Here is a 20,913-nt window from a genome sequence, read left to right as displayed (position 1 = left end):
TGGCCAAGAGAAATGCAGCAATCTATGATCAGTGAATGCTGGGATTCAAACGTGAAATGCCCACAAGCAACCCAGGGCTAAGGCACTGTGGGATAGGTACCCACAAAAAAGTGCTCACACTGTTGAACTTGCACATGGCATTGGGGATGTGGTGATTTGACGTGGAAAAAAGGAGGGTCAAATTTCAAGAAGTTTGTGGACACTTTATTCGAATTCATAATATCGAGGTTAAAGATTGAAATTTATTAGAGATGGAATTTATCTCGTAGTGTAGACGCAGCATGAGTCTCTTCTGGGATCAGCAAAAATCTGACTGCCACTGGTGAGGTCTCATTTCCCTGTTAAACTGGTGCAGGTACATGACAGTCTAATACTGTTGTCAGTTTATCCATTCGCTCAAGTGGCAGAGGCCTGTGCTGCAGATCGAAAGGTTCCAGCTCTGCTGATGAACCATGTGGATGTAAATATGATTCCAAAGGGTAGATTGATTTAAATCAGGTTTCCCACTGATACTACTCATATTTCTTAAACAAAGGTGCAAATCTGATCACTAAAATTTACAACTCAGTACCACGTTTTACAACATCCAGGAGATATACTTTGCGTAATTTTTCACAAAACTTGATTTTTATGAATTTAGGAAATATGGGTGGAACCTCTCCAGTCCGGCACCCATGGTACTTGACTGGTGCCAAACAAGAGAATTTGCTGAACCACAGGAGAGCAGTATATTCTAGCAGCTTTACCAACGCTTACACAGCTTACTGGGGTCTTGAAAGATGTTTAGGGATAAATTACAGCTAAATGGCAGCACAGAACATTGAGAGCCAGGAGTGGTGACTGTAAACAAAGTTTATGGGACCACAAGAAACTTGGCCACACTCATGAGAAGTGGTCATCTGGCTAACTAAAATCATGCCAGATCAATGATGTTGCCAGAGGAGAGAGTTCCAGACTACTGAGGTTCAACCTGTAATATGTAATACTTGCTACCTGTGTGAAGCTGCAGATGCAGCAGCAGTACATTAGGAATGGTAAGAACTGAATTACACACAAGCACAATATTACATTTTATTAAACCTAATCTTAAGTGCTACATAGATGTTTCATAGTTGCAACTGTCTCCTGTATTGCCTGCTGATGGCGGCCCTTAAACTTTTCAGTTTTCAAGTTTTATTAACTGTAACACACAAGTCTTCAAAACATTAAACACATGGTGTCCTTGAAACTTCTACAAACAGCTATCATCTTCTTCACTCCCATTGCCATTTTGATTCATAGTCTGAAACAGAAATAGTTTTCCTGCTTTTTCAACTCGCTGTCAATTTCTTAGCTTTGTGTGAATAATACCTTATGATGAAAAGATTGTCTGTCTCTGTGCCTGCAGAGAACTTGTGCAGCAGTAGCTTCATCTTAGTAACTGACAGAACCCTATTTCAAGGTGCTTGGCTTTATGACTTCCACCAATTCAGGGAGCGACAAATATCAGTAAACGTGTACTGATTTACCTGTTTCACTCTAACCTTGAAATTTATTATGACTGCCGTAACTGAGAAGTGATTTTTGAGAAGCCCCTACACTGGCAGTACTGTCATCTTCAGAAGTTATGCATTTGCCTTTATATCTGAGTTTAAGAATGTTTTCAAGAAGTTGAAGTGGAGTTAGTGTTTGATCCTTTTGCTTCTTCATGGTGAACTTTTTTTTTTTGTCAACTTCATGAAGTACCTTCCCAATGTGAAACAGCAGTTTCTCTGAAGGTTGTTTAAAGCTATAGATGTCCAGATATCCTCTACATGTTAGATACTTTGGATGAGATGTTTCCATCTGTTTAATCATGGTTTTCTTCGCTAAGTTTTATGAAAATAGGCCAATTCTTAATAAGTTGTTCAAAGCAATCAACCACAGAATTCTGTCAAACATCTTGAGGGAGAATTAGTTTGGATCCTCTTGCTGTCCTTAGCCCAGCTGAAGCAAAATGGTTGGTATGGAAGTAGTATTTTGTGATTTTTAGCAATGTTTTCTTTTATTCCTGGAGAAGCAGTGCTCAAGTCCTTGGCTAAAAGATGCATTAAATGGTAGTTAGGCTGGACAGATTAGAGTGATTAATTTTAATGAGGCTGTAAGCATAGCTGTAGCATGTTTGAGATTGAATTTTGTTATTGATTGAAAATATTAGTGCTCTATTGGGTTTAAAACAATCCATTTAAAAAAAACTTTGTTTTTTTTTTCGGGTTTTGTTTTTTGTTTTATTTTATTTATTTTTTAATCATTGACTTGTATCTACCCTGTGAGTCCATGTAATGGAGTTTCTGCGTATATCCTCCGCTTCTCCCTCCAAGTTCATCTTTTATACCAAGGAGTTCTTATAAAGACTATTAAGGGTCAGAGTGAAGAACACAGGAATTGTCCTTGTTTAGGTGTCCTGTGTAACCTTAATTTTGCTTTCCTCATGTATATCTGATTATAGAATGTAATTTTGTGATCATCTGCTATCTTTTTCAAAAGACCCCGGCTTCACTGAGTGCACAGCATGGTTGGTACACTGAGGAACTAATCAGTATTTTGCTTTATTCTCATTGTGGCCCTGTTCCTTATTTATTGCACATGATACAAACACAGCTCTGAACATAAAATTAATTGCCTTATAGGCTTTTATAAGATGCTCGTTACTGCAATATGTGAATGCTTCAAACATTAACGAATTTATTTGCATAAAAGCTCTGAGGTGTGTGTAATTTTATAGATGGTCAACTCAGGGATAGAGGGACCAATTTAAGGAGATTTATCAGTGTAACACTTATTAAAAAAGTCTCACAGGGTATCTAAGTACCTTTTAAAAATCTGTCCTCAAACAATTTAGGTCAGAAGTGTCCACTGATCTTAAATGTTGAATTTGATGCCTAAAATGTGATTCTTTTCCTGAGTACTTAGCATTCATTATAGATCTCTTTACACGATCAACTCACAGCTCTCCTTGATTTGGTTACAGCTGTGAGGGTATATGATTTTGCAAAGCAGGCAGTCTCACGAGGGGATCTCAAAATGATAAACTTTTGGTCACTGACAATGCACATTCTGAGCGATTTGCCCTGCTGCTTTGTTGCAGAGGCAGGGTAGAATCCAGTTCCACAGGGCAGCATTTAACTACCTTAAGTGAGATCTTTTTTTCTCTTCTTGCAGTACCCTTCCTCATTCTTTACATAACTTCAAAACTTCTGAGGCTATAGCCTTGTTTACTACAGAACTCTGATTCTTCCCATAGACAAAAACCATCTTGTAAACTGTACGAGGCTGGTGTCTTGGAAAAAAGTAGTATGCAGTCATCTCATTAAAGACTGTCACATGCATGAATTAAAATTGCACAGGCAACCTTAACTTTGGTGTTCTCAAACTTGAGTGCTTGATTTAATAGATTTTTCAGATGGCAAACTTGTTTGTGTAATATGAAGTTGTCAAACTGAGCAAAACCAAAGAAACAGGGCCAGATCCTCCCATGGTGTAAATCACCATAGTTCCGACATCTGTGGAGCTATGCTTGTTCTGTTTACCCTGAGGATTTTCTCCCTAAAGTTCAAAGTTAGCTACAGGTGAAGTTTTTCCCCTTTCCTCTCTTTAAAGCAATTTGGGTTTCATTTCAAATAAAAGATGTGCCACACTGGTGTTCTTATGTATGTAGAAAAGAAGTTATTCTTTGAGCATTAACATGCCACATTGTCAGAAGTTGTGCATGTTTATATGACCTTGGGCAAATCCATTAGCTAAATTTCCCTCACTTGTAAAGGGCAAACCTTTGCCTGGTGGTGGTCCATGGGGATTTATAGCAAAGGGGGGGGCAGTTTTCAAAGGTGCTAAGTGCAATTTTAGCATCTGACTTTTGTTGACTTTCTTTCAAGTAACTGGTGGGGCCTGAGCTTCCTTTAAAAATCTCATCCAAAGATGTTCTGGTGAAAGATGTTACCGAAGTGCAAGGAACAATTAGATGCACATTGTATGCTGATTTGAGATTCCTTCAGGACATTGTGTAATGGAAAGGGTTATGGCTGACTGGTGAAAGTTTATTTTTTTCAGGTTGTTAGTTGGTCAGTTGTGCTAATGCCAGGGTCGCTTTTCTGGGTAGTGAGAAGGGAGTAAGTATGTGAGAACTTCCCTGTAAATGTTTGAAGAGGATTAGGTGTGTTAAAACAAACTTTGCTCAGTAAGGCAGAGCTACTGCAGCCTGTCTTTATGAAGGGACTGTTGTAATATGGTATCCTTATGGATTTTATTCATTGAAGCCGGGCTGTACTAGGAAAATAAGTATTTCAAATATGCAATTCTAGCTATGGAAATTGCATCAGTACAATTGATGTATTGGAAACAGACTTACCTAACTGTCCTGACTAAGTGAGGTAGACATAACAACAAGGAGTACAGGGTTTGACTGACCCCGACAGATTGATTTTTTTGCCAGATGCACAAAATTGAACTCTGGAAGATCGCCCCTGACTCAGTCCGTCTTCCTGAAGTGGAGATGTGCCCTAAAACATTTCTATTTTGTAAATGACACAAGATTCCCTCCTTCTCTATGGCCTGCAAAACAATGCTTAGTAAGACCAAGCGTAGAATAGTTGGATGCAAAAGAAATCCAAATCTATTATGTTAATAATGTGAAATGTATTGAAACAATTTGTTTAAAACTTTGACAGAATGTTAAAAAATGAGAACCTACACTGGATCTGTATTGACTGTTAAAATGGGAATTGGAAGACCTTCAGTGCTGGTGTAGAGAGGGAGTTAAGGGATGGCTCCATAGTGTTCATTCAGCTGTTTGCCCAGCTATTATTTAAATGTGTATTTGCAATTAGTCAGGGACAGATGAATTCATCAGAAGGTACAATCAAGAAACTTGGTCTTTGACAGCTCAAACATCACCACAAACTGAAGATCTGAGACGCTGTTCAGTAGCTTAGGTACTGGATATAACCAGTACCTTGTCAAATGGAGGTGAGAGAGAACAATTGAGCAAAGGATTCTGTCACTGGTAGTTCCAACCTTTGCTGTCTCCCCTTCCTGCTTCCAGGTTTGCCACTTGAGAGCCATTTCTAAGTCCCTTCTCTCCCTCATTTACTACTGTCTTAACTGCATATTTCCTTCTGTATCTAGCCTTTCTGTTGATCCTTTTTTCAGACTATATCAGTACTGTGACTGCTACCACAACCTTATATGGCCTATTGATGTAATCATCCACTTCATTCAAAATGCCACCACAAAAATAGTCTTCCTTGTCCACCCCAGTGTCTGATTACTGCTTATTTCTTGCCCTGGGTTATCAGAATTAAATTCCATATACTTTCCTTCCCACACATTCACTGTTTGAGTCTTGCTTATCTCTATCCTCACTGCTATGAGCAGATGGGAAGAAGGGGACTTCGAAGTAGGCAGGGTCCTTTCGAAAAGGAGCCCTGTCGGGACGAGCCGTGTCAATTTCGAAGTGCTGCAGCCGCCTGCATGCTAATGAAGCGCTGAATATGCATTTCAGTGCTTCATTGGTAAACTTCAAAATGGCCATTTGCGTGGCCATTTTGAAGTTTGGGGCTAGTGTAGACACGGCCCATGGGAGATAAAGAGCATGTTCCATACAATGAAGAACATGTAAATTTTAAGACTATTAAGTCATTCTATGGAGGTGAGTGAGGTGTAGGATTTACCATCTCAACGCTATGTGGTCCTCTTACATTGAATATGGGTTTTACTAGTCTATTCGTCTTGCAGAGACACTGAAGAAAAAAACCCAACAATGTCTTACAATAACCTGGTATGAGGCTCATGCTTCATAAAGTTACTTACTGAATTACCAGAACAGAGCATAAAACTTCAAATTATATTTAAAGTTTTTTTTAAATGGGTGCAAACATTTATCCAAAATACTATCTTCAACTTTCATGAAAAAATTGTACTGTTCTCTTTGGGCAAAAGGTTTAAGCCATTTTTTGCAATCTGACTAGCTGGTTTTTGTTTCTCTCATTGTAGTGAACTTGGTGAAATTCCCACACTAAAGACTCTTCAAGCTTTTGGAATAGTGACTGACAATTCCTTACAGCTCCTAAAGGAAACGCTTCCCCACATAAAGATCAATTGTTCACATTTTACAACTATTGCACGGCCAACTGTTGGCAGCAAAAGGAATCAGGAGATCTGGGGTATGAAATGCAGACTGACGCTGAGAAATCCTAGTGATTTATGATGCAGAGTTCGCTGGCTATTTCCTTTTATTGGCTCTAAGCTCGTGTACTTCAAGAAACCCAAGCAATGGAGCATTACTCTAGTTCTTATAAAAAGTGTTTTTTAACTTGATCTTATGCTTTACTTTCCTCACTATATTTTTACATTGTCCTCACTGTCTTCAGCAGTGTGTCCAGAAAAATCCAATCAGGTATGACTAATTGTAAACATTAAGTCAAAAATCTTACTTTTAAATAGATGTTTACAAAAACCAAGTGACTGTTGCAATTGGGTTACGTTTATATGATTACATTAGGAAGTTTGTTAAAAGTAGTATTTTTATTTTGCAAAAGTGTCAATATTCAGTTATAAGCTTTTGAAAGAACCATTATGGTTTGTTTAGCATTAGCATCTCAGCAATGGAGGTTGTTTGTAATTCTTGAGGTTCTGTTGTACAACCATAAAGTAGTTTGTCATAGGTCCTCCTCTGTGCTTATTAACACCATATGATCTGTTTTTTTCTTACCTTTGTTCTACTGGAGTGGAGGGGGTGACAAATCTCCAACCTTACACATTTATGTAGCAAATCACAGCCTGGCCTCTGGTTAACTGTGCTTGTGCTTTAAGCAGCTAACTGAAGTTCATACCAGTGTGTTTTCCTGGATATTCTATTTCTGCATCTCACCAGTTTGGTCACAGGTTCTTCCGTTTTGTCAGCCTTCTGATTTAATGGTTAGTTCCATAGTGAGACAAAATATGGCACTCAGAATCCCCGTCTACCTATGCCAGTCTCCAGTAGGGTTTAAAAAGAACCTTATGCAAAAATACCTCACAGGACTATGTAGTCTACTGGTTTGTGAAGAGACTATTACCACTCAATCAGTTTTACATGGAAGGTGATCAAGTGCTACAGGGAGTATAAAATATTAATGGTACAGCTGTGCATACATTACTTGCTGATGGGAGTGGAGAGAAGGCATTCTGTTGGTGTAGATAATCTACCTCACCCAAAGACCAGAGCTAGGTCCAACAGAAGAATTTTAATGTCAGTCTAGTGTTACACAGGCACTTTGGTCAGCTTTACTTCACCTCTCAGGCTTGAAAGTGATATAGTCGTGCTAATCTTTTTTTTACTAGTTCAGACTAAAGTAAGCTCTTATCTGAAGGCTCAACTCATTTAACAAAACATCTCTGGCTAGAGGTGAATAATTTAGGCATATAACAGCCTGGGTGAGGTGGTGATGCCACTAATCACTTCCAGTCAAACTATTTCTCCAACTAGCCAGCTTGCTTTGAGTTTATTGAAAACAGCCTGTATATTACATATCTAAGCAGCCTGACATTTTTGAAGTATGGGTTAAACCTCTTTAGTACAAGAGTCTGGGCCAGCAACATCTGTTGTTCAGCATGACTAATTAGTCCTGGCTCTGTAGTCTGTGCTACTATTTAGCTCGAATTTACCCCTGAATGTTTAAGAGCCCAGTAAGCATGTTGGTGATGCTGGACAAGATTGACCTTCTGTGGTTCTCATTGGTCATGTCAGACTACAGAGGTTCAACTTGTACCTGATGTAAGGTCTTGATAGCAAGGGATCCTAAACACGTACCTTAAAATTATAAAGACAAAGCCATTAAAAGGTTCAGTGTTCTCTGCATAATTTCAAACTTTTTTTTAAAACAAACTCCACTCCATTCTTAAGTGTAGCGCAGTCACAAATGTTTTAGTCTATGAAACTACAACCATGCTACAGTTAAGTAAATCTACAGCACATCAAGGTCTTTACACACGAAATACAGAAGGATATTGTATTGTTTCTCTCCTTAACTATTGTACTAACAAGCTACAGCATTCCAAAGTTACATGCCAATAAACTAATTTTTTAAAAACTATCAAACCAATCTGCTATGGTGACAGGAAAGTAACCTGGGGGAAAAAAAGTTACCTTGTGAATGGGAAATGTTTCCTTGCACTTGAAGTGCACTAAAGTTGCAGCTCTGGGTAAGTGTTCTTGGACTGCACTCTCTCTCTTGCAAAGACTTGCAAACTTGCCCCTTTGTTCAGCAAGATCAGGATGGTGCAGCTCTGTACTGTTATAGTAGGTTTTTACATCTTACTCATCTTTTCCAAACAAAGGAGTGGGAGAAATGGAGCTGGGGTGGGGGATAAGGGAATTGAAGTTCATAGAGCCTGATGTGAGATACAAGTCTGTACACTGAAATTAAACTTGTAACAGTACTGGTGTAGAAAATGCTTTAAGATGAATGCAGTATTGTATGTTGGGAAGAACCAAAATGACTATTGTAACAAGAAATATCTAACAGTGGTTGCTGACCACTGCACAGTTCATGGCAGGAAGAAATTTACCAAAAGATTGTACCAGTACAGCATGCCTATACAACTTTCGTGCTGGAACATCAGTTTAGCAGAGAGTATGCCATTCATAAAACCAAAGCATTTCTTCTGCAGGGTTAGTTTTCTGCATTAAGTGGGCCATATACTGCTTGGCTTGAGGCCTTATAGAACAACGGTGTTGATTCTATGTCTGCAAGCTGCAGTGCTCATTACATGAGATGCCAGCACCAGAGGTTTCCACTTAATATTGAAGGCTCTGTCTCAAGTTTACTGTAACAAACAGGTGTCTCTGGCATCAAAAAGACAAAGAATGTATTTTTTTCTGGTTAACATGTTGACATTTTCAAAATTTCAATTTAAAAGTCATTGTGGCTATCTGTCCCCACATGGTTCCAAGAGCAAATTGAATGTTAAATAGAAGTTGTATGATTGGCTAAAACATTCATAAGATGCTGGGAAGTCTCACCTAGGATATATTTGGGACACATTTATATGGCAAGTTTCCATTCTTTAAATTCTGAGCAAGTCCTCCAACAAAACTTGTCCTGCTTAAAATACTAACATACAGTAGTCCCTCAAGTTAAGGTTGCTTTTCCATGCACCCTTGCATAACTCAAATTTCATGTTAGTCGAGGGGGTAGCTTTTTTTCTTGGTGGAATGCACATGTTGCAGCCAGGGAAGTGGCAAGAGTACGCGGAGCTCCTTTTGAAAGGTAAGTCCTGGGGTTTGTTGGGGGAGGATTAAGCCTGGTGTGGGACAGGGCTGCAGGAGGGGCAAACTTTGAGCCGGAGCCACACAGCCCTGAGGGCCAGGAGGAGCAGGATTTTGATTAATGTGAGTTAAGAGCAACTTGCACTCATGCATTTTGAAGGATTATTGAATCAAAAGTTGCATAGCAAGTCAAAAGATTAACACATATTTAAAGAAGCACCTACACTACAAAATATATATACACAAGAGTTTCATACATTTCTTCATATTTAATTTTATTACATTATGTATCAACATACTGTTTTTAAAAAGCAAATATCAAATGTTAGCTTAGCAAAATGTTAAGTGGTGCTAATTACTGCTTAACTGAAATACACTGAATTGAGCAGGCTGCTAAATCGAGTTTAGGAGTTAATACCAGGTTGCATGGAGAGATGAGACTATTTTGACATCTGCATGTATGCTATGTGATGAGTTGCCTATATTATTCCAAATTTTAGAGATTACTAAACTTCATTTGTAAAGCAGGCATGAGTTCTTCCTACTGATTTGTCCACTGTGGATTTCTGACACATTTTAATACTTCTAACAAGCACAAACATTTCCATCTCAATACTTCTGTTTGTACGCCATTATCAAGAGCAGCAGAAATATAAATAATAGATGTCAGCTACAAAGCCTGTAGACAGCACACATGAGGGTCAGGTCCACAAACTCATTTAGTGATTCTTTAACAGTTAATCTAATTGATAACATCATACGAAAATCTTAAGCAGGTTAAAGACTGGCACTCTACTATTAGGTAGTATTACTTAAGACACAGCATTTTCAATGTAAGGGTCTGAAACTCAGAAGCAACAAACACCCTAATTTTGTTTAATCCATCTGTTATAAATAGTATAGCACAAGATATTCTCATTTACTTGGATACTTCGCAATTTTGGGTGAGTGGAAAAGTGCATTTTGCCCATATTTTTTGTGTTTGTACTTTACGGTAAATCATACTGTTATTTAATGACCTTTCAACACCATTTTAAAAAGTGTTCTTAAAAGTTATTAAAAATACCTAGGCTATTTTTGGGGTTTACATATTTAAAATGCATACTTACAAGGGAAAGTTGCAGCACTTCAAATCAGCAGCAGTGGATATTTGCCAAAACACCTTACCCAGTTGACAAAATGCAGAAATTACTGTTGGAATGTGGATTTTTTTTACATAATGCATTTACTGGAATACTCTGGTTCCTGCACAGTCCTCTGTTTTTTAAATGGAATTAATCCACAACTGTGATTAAAATTAACTTTAAATTGCAGGTTTTTTGCATTAGACAGAGCATAAATTTGGGGACAATAGTTTCAAAAGAGCTTATCTGGCTATTTTGATTCCACCTTTCCACTGGGTATTTCTACCAGATTTGTCTACATCAATTTAAAAAAAAAAAAATATTGTATCCAAAGTGTTCATAAATGTGCAACTGTATCTGAACTCATTACAATGACAGATTTAATCATCTCATGCCTCTTCCTCAACATAACTGCAGTTTAACTTTTCATGCTGAGCAAAAAGAAAATAAGCCTATTTAAACTACTTATTAAATAAAGGTAACATCTATTTGATCCACCTATATAGTAAACAGGTTTATCATTTCAAAATGTAAACAATTAAATATGCTGGCTGCTATTAGAAAAATCTGAGTAAATCTTCAATATAATCTCTTTTCTGAAATAAGTTAACTGCAGTAGAAACAAACCCTTAGTTGCTCCTAAGTCACAAGTAGAAAATTCAAACTTTAGTTGTGTCTAGTTCTGCCCTGTAATACACATGCTACGCAGCACCTTTCTTGATGATCATAGAGTCGCTTAGTTTCCGTAGATAATGATGGTCTCTCTTTTACAGACATGCACTGTATTTAAATACTATCTGCATAAAGGTGTTGTTTGACCAAAAGCAAATTGGTCACAGTCAAGTGTCAGCAGCCCTTATACAGGGTTCTTTGTGTGTAAGTATCAAAGTATTTAATTGTCTTGTAATGCTATCTCCACTGCCATACAAAAAGAATGGTACAGGTTTTGTGCATGTTCAGAAGAATAGGTATGAAGCAGATCAAGTATTCAATTTAAAACTATTTCTTACTAGTGCCAAATCACATTTTTTAAAAACCCAAGCCATATAATTCCATACCATTCTCCTTGACTGACTGAGGCAACACCTGTTAGCCAATTAATGTATTCACTGAAGCAGCATTTATTACAGTTAAAATAATTGGTATTAAAATATATTTATAGCAAGCAAAAAAAAAATCTGGATTTGACTTAAGTTCTCATTCACAATAAATGAGTTTCTAGTTGTTGGAACAAACATTTTTTTAAAAAGTGAAGAAAATACCAAAAAAGTAGGGAAAAAAATCACTGGAAGAGCTACCACAAACAGTACTACAAAGTAGTGTCAAAATTCTGAAGGGGGGGTACAAAAATTCCATTTCAAATTAGGCCGACACCAGGATTTATTTTCCAAAGTCTATTCTTTATCCATGCATCAACTCAATACATCTTGGTCAGCCTACTTTTCTGTAAAAAAGTATATGTATGAAAGATTGAGGTGGTTCATTCAGTTCAGACTGCTACAAAAAACACTGTACATTTGAATATTCAAGGCTAGCCACTTTATTTCATCTGAAGCCATCTACCTAATTTTTTTTAAAAAGTGTTCTGTTCACATTCATCTTAAAAAGGTTGTTTTTTTTAAAAAAAAAAGTAATCACATTTCACTTAAATTAGATTAGGACTTCATGTGTTTCCTCTTTGCCAGGTGCTAGCACAAAAAAATCAGTCTCTCTCTTTCCACCCTCCCCGCAGACTTCCCATTCCCAGAAGTGGGAAATTACTTCAGGTCTCTCTCACTATTCTTGCATCTGTAGAAGCAATTTTTCCAAATTCAAAGTAATGCAGCATTCTGATGTACTTGTCCATCTTTGCAGTGAGTCCCTTCTCTAGATGCAGTATTTAGTAGGATTTAAAACAGACTGTATTAAGTGTCTTCATTCTTCTAGCAAAACAGTGCGCAATGCATCTTCTGTATTGATCAATATTGAAGCTATTGCCCCATCATTAAACTCAAAAGAAGTTCCTCCATCTACCACCATACAAGCATCCCAACAACGTGACCGGACACAAATCCTGCAAAAAAGACAGGTGTTTAACTATTCTACAGGAAATCTCAGTGTAATTTTACTTTCTATTAGTGGACACAGGTTAGTTCTGATATACCGAATACCTCTGTTTTGTGTGTTAATAAATCAGAAAAAAGTATCACTAGTAGGATGGATAATCAGTTATTTTAAAATAAATATTTAATTTAAATAATTTAAATTGAAACTGGCAGTCTATCTTAAGGCCTATACTCAGTCTTGTAAACTACATTAAAAATATTAACCCAGCATGTGTGTGCAGGCAAGTGTTAGTCAAAGCACTGAACAGAAGGAATCAAATTGCTGAACTGTAGATCCAGCTTTTGACAGCAGCAGCAACAGCTTCATCTGTGCACATTTTCTTTCAGTTTATTCAACTAGTTCAATTATGTGTCTCCTTAATTCACCATTGAGACATCCTTTGGGTGCTAGAATAGCAGGACAGCTGGTTTTCTTCTTCCACTCTATGAATTAAAACTAGGTGAGAGGGGAGTCTTAAAATCTTGAAGGACATGATAATCTGGTTAATTCATTTCATAGAGATACTTGTTTTGCATTTAAAACTGTTTTTATTAAAGTATGTTTTCATAAGAAAAAAGTTTAGGCATCCAGCACGCTTAAGGTAGTTTTATCTAACTAAACCATTTCACAATACTTATGTTTTTACATTAATTTTAATTTCTGTTCAAATAGAGCCTGTCACAATTCACAAGTAAAAAAATTATCCATCCAGGCCAATGTTTTGCAGCCTTATTTTCGTCTGTGGAGCCTTACATTTTGAATGGTGCTGAGGACACCTGTGGAAATCTTAGGCATAATTTGCAGACTGAGGTCCACAGACCACAAGTTGAAAACTACTAATCTACTAAATAACACAACTCATTTTGCAACATAATTAAAAAACAGAAAGTTAAGATGCCTAATAAATGTAACATATGCTATATAAAAAGGTATATATAAAATGAATGTTCCTAATTTGCAAAAACAAACACACTAAATTTAGCATAAAGGCTGTATTTAACTGCAAATCAAGCTGTTAATATAACTAATCACTAAAAATCAACCACGATGAAAATAGATTAAAAATTATTTAAATCAAGCTGCTCTATTTATCTAGAATCCCCATGAACAAATGCATGATTCTTCAAGCATCTTTTCAAAATGAGCCTCAGGCTGTAGTAAAACAGTAGAAATATTCAGTATTAACACTTCACTTAGGAAACCAAAGGAATCTACATGAAAGATGAAAGAAGCCACCCAAATGGAAAATTATATTGTTTGCTAGAAAAGAAAATCATAGCCTACAGTGCCTCTGATGGCAGGGGAGGCACTTCTGGTGAGTTCAGGCAACTGAGTGTGATCGGTGGTGGGTGTTGTAACTACACAGCCTGGGAGCACACAGCAACTGCCAGAACCACACACAGACCTGAGAAGGAAAGCATAAGGCACACTGCCATGCCTGTTCCTGCTCCCTTTTCTTCCCTGAGCTCCTTCACTATCCCAGTCCAGGGGCAGGGAGACAAGAGGTGGGGAAAGGGAAAATAATGCAGTGACTGCAAGAGCCACACTGCAATGCCTGCCCCCAGCTTCCTGGGAGAAGTGAACTCAACACCTCAGCAAGTTGGGCAGAAGGATGTGGTGACCATGACAGCCTCAGCCCCAACAATCCACCATGTCCCTTCCCCCCCTGCCAACCACCTGCAGCATGCACAACTGCAGAAACTGCTTTTGGAATCACGGTCTACAAAGGGTACCCCAAATCTGGATCTTGCCCTGACTGGAAGAAAACTGAGTCAAGCAGGTCCCTTCAAATCCATGTAGTACCTGCTGCAGACAAGATGCTTAAAAGCTAAAATTTGTCCTTGTCCATAACACATCCCTATTGTTTGCCACAGAGGTGCTCTCATGAAATTACTTTGTGTTTAGCAAAACTTATTTACAATAAACTTGTGTCCTTAATGTCTAGCCTTCACTTATGTTTTAAGTGTGCTCAACAGCGGGCTTTTTGACCACTGCAGCCCTCCCCGCCATACCCACCCTCAAGCTATGAATACAGGCAGAGAGATTCTAGAAAACATGCAACCTATCCACACAGACAGGGCACAGTTACATGCATGGAGGAGAAGAGAGTGGACAGGATGATGGGGAGTGGGGGAGAGAAGACAGGAGACCATATCAGGAGGAGTGCATGAAGTCCAGACCCAGGAGAAGATGTTGAAGCTAATGGTGTAGCAAACAGATCCCCTGAGGTGCCCAACACAGGAGCACAGAGCCCCACTGCAGCCCATGATGAAACACATCCCCACCTGTGACAGCAAAACCAAACCCCTCTTACCCTTGCTTACCAACTCTGAAGCCTCTGCCATGAACTTTTTTACTGTATGCTAAATCTGTCCCCTAAATAAAAATGACAAAGCTCTCAAACACGGTCTTTACTGCTTGTGTTTCAGGGGAGGGAGAAGAAGGGGAAGCTTTACAGGCAGCACACATCATACATGAGACACGTCCTTAATACCAGACGTGACTGTCATGGCTCTGTCTGATATTTATCAAGCTATTTGTCAAGGCCTCCCTGATGAGCAGTGCTCCTTGCTGTGCTCTCCTTACTGTCCTGGTGTCTAGCTGTAGCCAGGTGCTCTGCCTTGGCCCGCCAGCCTGGCATGAAATTCCCCACCCTGCCTTGCTCTCACAGAAGTTATGGACCAAACAGCAGGCACCCACCATGAGAGGAATGTTGCTTTTACTGAGGTCTACCCCAGTCAGGAAACTCTTGAACTGGGCTTTTAAACAGCCAAATGCACATTGTATCAGTGTTCTGCATGTGCTTAGTCTGTAGTTGAACTTCTCCTTACTGTGGTCCAGACTGCCAGTGTATGGCTTCATAAGCCAAGGGAGCAAGGGGCAAGCTGGGTCTTCCAGGATCACTACTGGCATCTCCGCCTCTCCAAGCATGATTTTCTGGCCTGGGAAGAAAGATCCATTCTGCAGCTTTCTGAACGAACTCAGAGCTCCTAAAGAGGCGAGCATCATGCACCTTCCCCAACCATCCCATGCTGATGTCAGTAAAGTGTCCCTTGTGATCCACCAATGCCTGCTCCACCATCAAGTAGTACCACTTGCAGTTGATGTACTCTGTGACAGGGTGGTCTGGTGCCAAGACAGGGATGTGTGTTCTGTTGCTCAGCTGCAGTTAGGGAACCCCACTGCAGCAAAACCATCCACTATGTCCTAACATTTCCACAGAGTCACTGTTCTGCACAGCAGGAAGGTACTGATTGCCTTGGCTACCTGGACGACAGCAGCTGCCACTGTAGACTTGTCCATTCTGAATCGCTTGCCCACTGATTGGTAGCTCTCTGGTGTGGCAAGCTTCCGTCGAGTTTTTGCCACTTGCTTCTGAACTGTCAGAGCAGGTCTCTTTAGGGTAGGGGAATCAATTCACAAAGTTCCATGAAAGTCACTTTACACACGTGAAAGTTTTCTTTGTAGCCACTGCAGAACAATGTTGTTCCACCAGCCTGAGCTTATTTACGACACCAGAACTGGCACTCCACTTTGTTCAAAGCATTGAGTGCAGCCAGCTTCTCCCTGTTCTTCCTCTCCACAGTTTTTACACACACACACACACACACACACACACTTTTGCGCTGCCAGAAACTGGGCGCTTAACCCACAAAGCACGGGGCAACTGGAACTGTGGGACAGGTTCCCACAGTGCATTGCTAACAAAATGGAAGCTCCCAACCCTTATGGGGATGCACTCCATCAACTTCATGTACCAGTATGGACATGCACCCTTGACTTTACAAAATTGACCTTAACAAATTCGACCTAATCTCCTAGTATAGGAGCACCCTGGGTAGAATTCACATTTTAGGAGATGTCTACTCTGCACAGCTTACAGTGGCACAAGCCTTCCTGCTATAAGGCATGCAGTGTAGCTGCTGTTTGCCAGCAAGAAAGCTGTCCAGCCTGGTGCTCCATCACTAGACCTTTGCATTCACCCTAACTGACAAATGTTTTACTGATGAAAAGCACCAGTGTGGACAGCTCTCACCTGCTAACAAACAGCAGCTACGCTGCATGACTTACAGCAGCAAGGTTTTAGCAGCACAACTGTGCCTCTTTAAGGGGTATAATGAAGACACAGCCTTAGTCTGGACAGTTTGAGGAAGACCAGTCATACTGAAAGGTTCAATATTTTCACAGGGATGAGAAGACTATTTTATAAATCCTTATGCTCATGCTACTACCGATGTGTTTCACGCAAGGAAAGTCATTTTCTTACAAACCTCTCATTAGGCAATGGTTCTGTCAGACTTCTTAAAAAAAGCTTCTAACCAGTCTACATAAAGCAAAGACAAGATCAGCAATTCCTTCTCAAGGGAGCACTGATGTGCAGAAAGGGAAGGGGAGAAGGAGGTGGGAGAATCTGTTTTTAAAAGGCTGTATGAATGGTGTACACTGATGGGAGAAGGGAATCAGTGTCCTGCCTCCTCTTTTGAAGATGACTTACGTGACTTTTGAAAAGAGAATTTCATAGAAACAAAACAATCTTACTTGTATGTGTGTGAAATTTCAAGGCTTACATTTTGAAACTGCAATGAGATTATCCAGGATTTTATCACTCTACTGTCCCATCTAACTTTTGTACCAACAAACCTACTGTAAATTTATACTCAGAGTCAAATTCAGAATATGCAAATAGTGGTGAATATATATTGTTAAGAACACATCCATATCAAAAGCTTCCTAATTTAATAGTTTTCCCAGGTTACTATTTTTGGGGCCTTGGATCACATTCAGACCTCAACAAGGAGGTAAACTCTTTGGTGTTCATTCAGTTTAATAGTCTTCCTATATTTGCCCATCTCACACAATCTAATTAGACAAAGTGGAAGTCTTTCCCTAGTCTGCACAATTAGCCCAGAAAGCAGTTGAGAGAGGGAGCACTTGCTTCTGGTTCAGTGAGGACAAAGAAATCTGAGTCGCAAGTACATTTAAATCAAGCTCTCAGGCTACCTATTTTGTCTTACATATTAGTTAAACATTAAGGCTACATCTACACTAATACAAATCTTCAAAATAGGCATGCAAATGGCCATTTAGAAGATTACTAATGAGGCGCTGAAATGCATATTCAGCGCCTCCTTAGCATGCCGCTGGCCGCAGCTCTTCGAAATTGCCATGTTTCACTCCCACACAGCTCGTCCAGATGGGAGTCCTTTTCAAAAGGACCCTGGGAACCTCAAAATCCCCTTATTCCTATCAGTAGATAGATCAGCAGATAGGAATAAGGGGATTTCGAGGTTCCCAGGGTCCTTTGGAAAAGGATCCCCCCCCCACATTGGATGAGCCACGCGGGAGTGAAACGCAGCAATTTCGAAGAGCCCCTTATTCCTATCTACTGATCGGAATAAGGGGATTTTGACATTCCCAGGGTGCTTTCGAAAGGGACCCCCATCTGGATGAGCCACACAGGAGCGAAACTCAGCAATTTCGAAGAGCCATGGCTGGCGGCATGCTAATCAGGCGCTGAATATGCATTTCAGTGCCTCATTAGTAATCTTCAAAATGGCCATTTGCATGGTTATTTCGAAGATTTGTGCTCGTGTAGACATGGCCTAAGTGTTCAAATACATTTATAGGCAATACTTACTTTGAAAAGAACCCACGCTGCAGACTACTTGAGAAAACCCGGTTTGCAATAGGCTCTCGAATACTGAAAAACATCTTTGGTTCTTCTGGACTATATAGCAGGGAGTCATTATATTCATTTGTTACTGAAAGTACAGAAATTGAACTATCACTTCAAGATTGCACATTCCAGGCAAAGGAATCTCCACTATCAAAATGGCATTTAGACAGCTTTTTTTTTCAAAAAAATCCCAGTTAGAATTAAAAGGAGTTATCCTTTTCAAGAACAGTCATTACAGTTCCACTGTATGACTAACCTGGGGTGAGCAAAGTGGGGGGTGGGCTCCTTTGGGGGCAATGTGAAATGTCATAAGGGGGAGCAGCATGATTGGCTGCTATGTCACAGGCCCATCCATCTCATTAAAAATGCTGAAATATGTTACTATTTTTATGTATGTGTATTCACTTTTATGTACCGATAAACAGAAGTTTTTACATACTTGAGAACATAAGAATGGCCATATTGGGTCAGATCAAAGGTCCATCCAGCCCAGTATCCTGTCTGCCGACAGTGGCCAATACCAGTTGCCCCAGAGGGAGTGGACTGAACAGGCACCGATCAAGCAATCTCCAGCTTCTGACAAACAGCAGCTAAGGACACCATTTCTTACCTATTCTGGCTAAGAGCCATTAATGGACCTAATTTATTTTCTTACATGTGGCAAAAGTTTTGTTTTTTTTTTTATATGAACATAACTGAACTTTCTGTTGGTTTGGATTACATAAGATAGGATGGGGAGGGAGGGCCTGCTAAATGCAGGGACAAAAAGTGGGGTCCAACATAAAAAGTTTACTCACCCCGAACTAAGCAACAGTCTCTCTCCATCAGAATTATTATTCAAATCATTAGTTCAATTGTAAAGACCTGAAATTCTCTACCAAACTATTAAATGTACCATATGATTCATAATTCAAGAATCCTTTTACTTCAGTGCTAAATAGGCATTATATTTAAGAGGAATGATTTAATTAAGGAAAAGCTAATGTTAAGTAGTTATAAAATGACTAAATAGGTTGTCATTTTCACGAACCTTTCTGTATTAGTTCCCTGCTCAAAGGAAGATTCAAGCTTTCATGCTTTTTAGCTGTTGAACAAAAGGAAGAAAGGATCTAATTAGACTGGATCATCTTCATATAAAATTAATATGTAATGTTTGTGTGCTGTCCACTCACCAATCTTAAGGATCTCTTCAACAGCCTGGGTTGCAACCTTGTTAATATTATAGGACCTAAACATAGAAATAAAGATAGTGTCTGGCAAGTGATATATGTGCTAACAAAATTTATTTCTTATGATTTCAAAATTAACTAAAAATGTTTGCAATCAAAGTTAGCCAAAGATAACCATATCAGAAAATGCCTTAACACAACTACTGGATTAACAATCACCCACTCATGTACATTCCCAGCTGTGAAACGTTACACCATTCACCCCTCATTTGCAAAGCTCTTCATATTCATTCTCAACGGCTACCACTCAAAGTTACGTATTTTCCAGTACTAAAAATTCTGTAGCACAAAGCTGACTGAAAACTATGGACAGCGAGAAAGAACAATTTAATGTACAAACACAGGGGCTATATTGCTCTAAAATTTTCAGAGTTCTGTACAATCCAGGCCATGTCTACATGCCACAAACTAAAAGTAAAGCAGCTTTGCAAAATGCAAAGTACTCAAATGCAGGCCGTGCAGTTCTTATAGACCCTAGGAAAATAAACTTTACTTTGCTTGTGTATATGGTGAAGTTTCACCTGTTTAACCAAATTAGTTTAAAAAACTCACACCTTAACTTTAACTAGCAAAATGCTGTATACACAAATCTTTACTCATCTGAGAAGGATTCTTAAAACCGATAACACACCTTCTAAATTAGGTGTGAATGGAAAGGTGGAAGAGAGAGGGCTTGCAGCAGAAGCTGCAGGGAAGGCTGGCTGTTTCCAGATACGTATTTTCATGATTTTCAAAATTTGTATTGGCCCCCACCCCCCAACAGCCCTGTTTAGGAATTTGCAAGAGATGGCTGCTCAACAACAGTAAGACTACAGGTTGAATTTCTATTGTCTGGCACCCTTGGGATGTGACTGGTGCCAAAACAAGAGAATGTGCTGGACCATGGGAGGTCACTATTCTCTAGCACATTACGAACACTTCCACTGCTTACTGGGCTCTTTGAAGACATTTAGGGGTAAATTACAGCTAAGAAACAGCACAGAAAACAAAGCCAGGACTGGTGGCTGTAGACAAACTTTACAGACCATAGGATACTTGGCCACACGCATAATACGTGGTCATCTGGCTATCTAAAATCATGATGGATTACAGATGTTGCTGGAAGGGAAACTTCCGGATAAGAGAGGTTCAACCTGTAGTTAGTTCAGTGACATGAAATTTGTTGAACTCTTCAAGTCAGACAGGCTAGCTCCCTCCCGCCCGCATGCCACCTCCGATTCTCCAGGGGGCTTCTCCCTCAGATTTGCTTGACCAAATCCTGTGTCCCCAATGTTGTTTTCATTCTCCTGATCCTTCAAGACCTTCCTTCCCATCAGGTGGTTATTTATCTTCCAATCCCAGCCATGAGAGCCATCTGAGACATGACAGGCAGAGAAACTGAGCACACATTTGTCATAGTGATTTTTCTTTTAAAGAATTCATTCATTACTCAGACAAACTTGGTTTGTGGCAACTCAGATTGTGAAAAAATAACAGACCTAATGCATTAGAAGTTACAGAAAATGAACATGTTGGAGAAAAGTAGTGACACTA

At 39.3% G+C, this 20,913-nt stretch overlaps 2 protein-coding genes across 7 annotated transcripts in view; one reads left to right on the top strand and one right to left on the bottom strand.

Annotated features, from left to right (window-relative positions):
- Window positions 1-20,913, bottom strand: part of NADK2 (NAD kinase 2, mitochondrial) — an 80,662-nt gene that overhangs the window by 8,273 nt on the left and 51,476 nt on the right. For 2 of the 5 annotated variants that reach the window (XM_074995655.1, XM_074995657.1), the window contains exons 9-12: window positions 19,324-19,379; window positions 19,182-19,235; window positions 18,113-18,236; window positions 11,914-12,442 (exon numbers count right to left, since the gene is read on the bottom strand). In XM_074995655.1, coding sequence (XP_074851756.1) covers window positions 12,304-12,442; window positions 18,113-18,236; window positions 19,182-19,235; window positions 19,324-19,379 — 373 coding nt within the window. In that variant the 3' untranslated portion in view covers window positions 11,914-12,303. Of the gene's footprint in view, window positions 1-11,913; window positions 12,443-15,205; window positions 15,417-18,112; window positions 18,237-19,181; window positions 19,236-19,323; window positions 19,380-20,913 lie in introns of those variants that run through there. The other 3 variants (XM_074995656.1, XM_074995658.1, XM_074995659.1) reach the window with 3 other exon arrangements.
- The window catches only part of SKP2 (S-phase kinase associated protein 2), a 68,358-nt gene that overhangs the window by 16,179 nt on the left and 31,266 nt on the right, over window positions 1-20,913 (top strand). The window contains exon 10 of one of the 2 annotated variants that reach the window (XM_074995660.1): window positions 6,010-6,683. The exons of the other annotated variant lie outside the window; for it this stretch is intronic. Coding sequence (XP_074851761.1) covers window positions 6,010-6,223 — 214 coding nt within the window. The 3' untranslated portion in view covers window positions 6,224-6,683. Of the gene's footprint in view, window positions 1-6,009; window positions 6,684-20,913 lie in introns of those variants that run through there. 2 annotated transcript variants of the gene reach the window in all.

The sequence above is a fragment of the Carettochelys insculpta genome, chromosome 5 (assembly GCF_033958435.1).
Source record: "Carettochelys insculpta isolate YL-2023 chromosome 5, ASM3395843v1, whole genome shotgun sequence".
Classification (NCBI taxonomy): Eukaryota; Metazoa; Chordata; order Testudines; family Carettochelyidae; genus Carettochelys; species Carettochelys insculpta.
The sequence above is the reverse complement of the archived record's forward strand: the minus strand, read 5'-3'. Positions and strand labels throughout refer to the sequence as shown.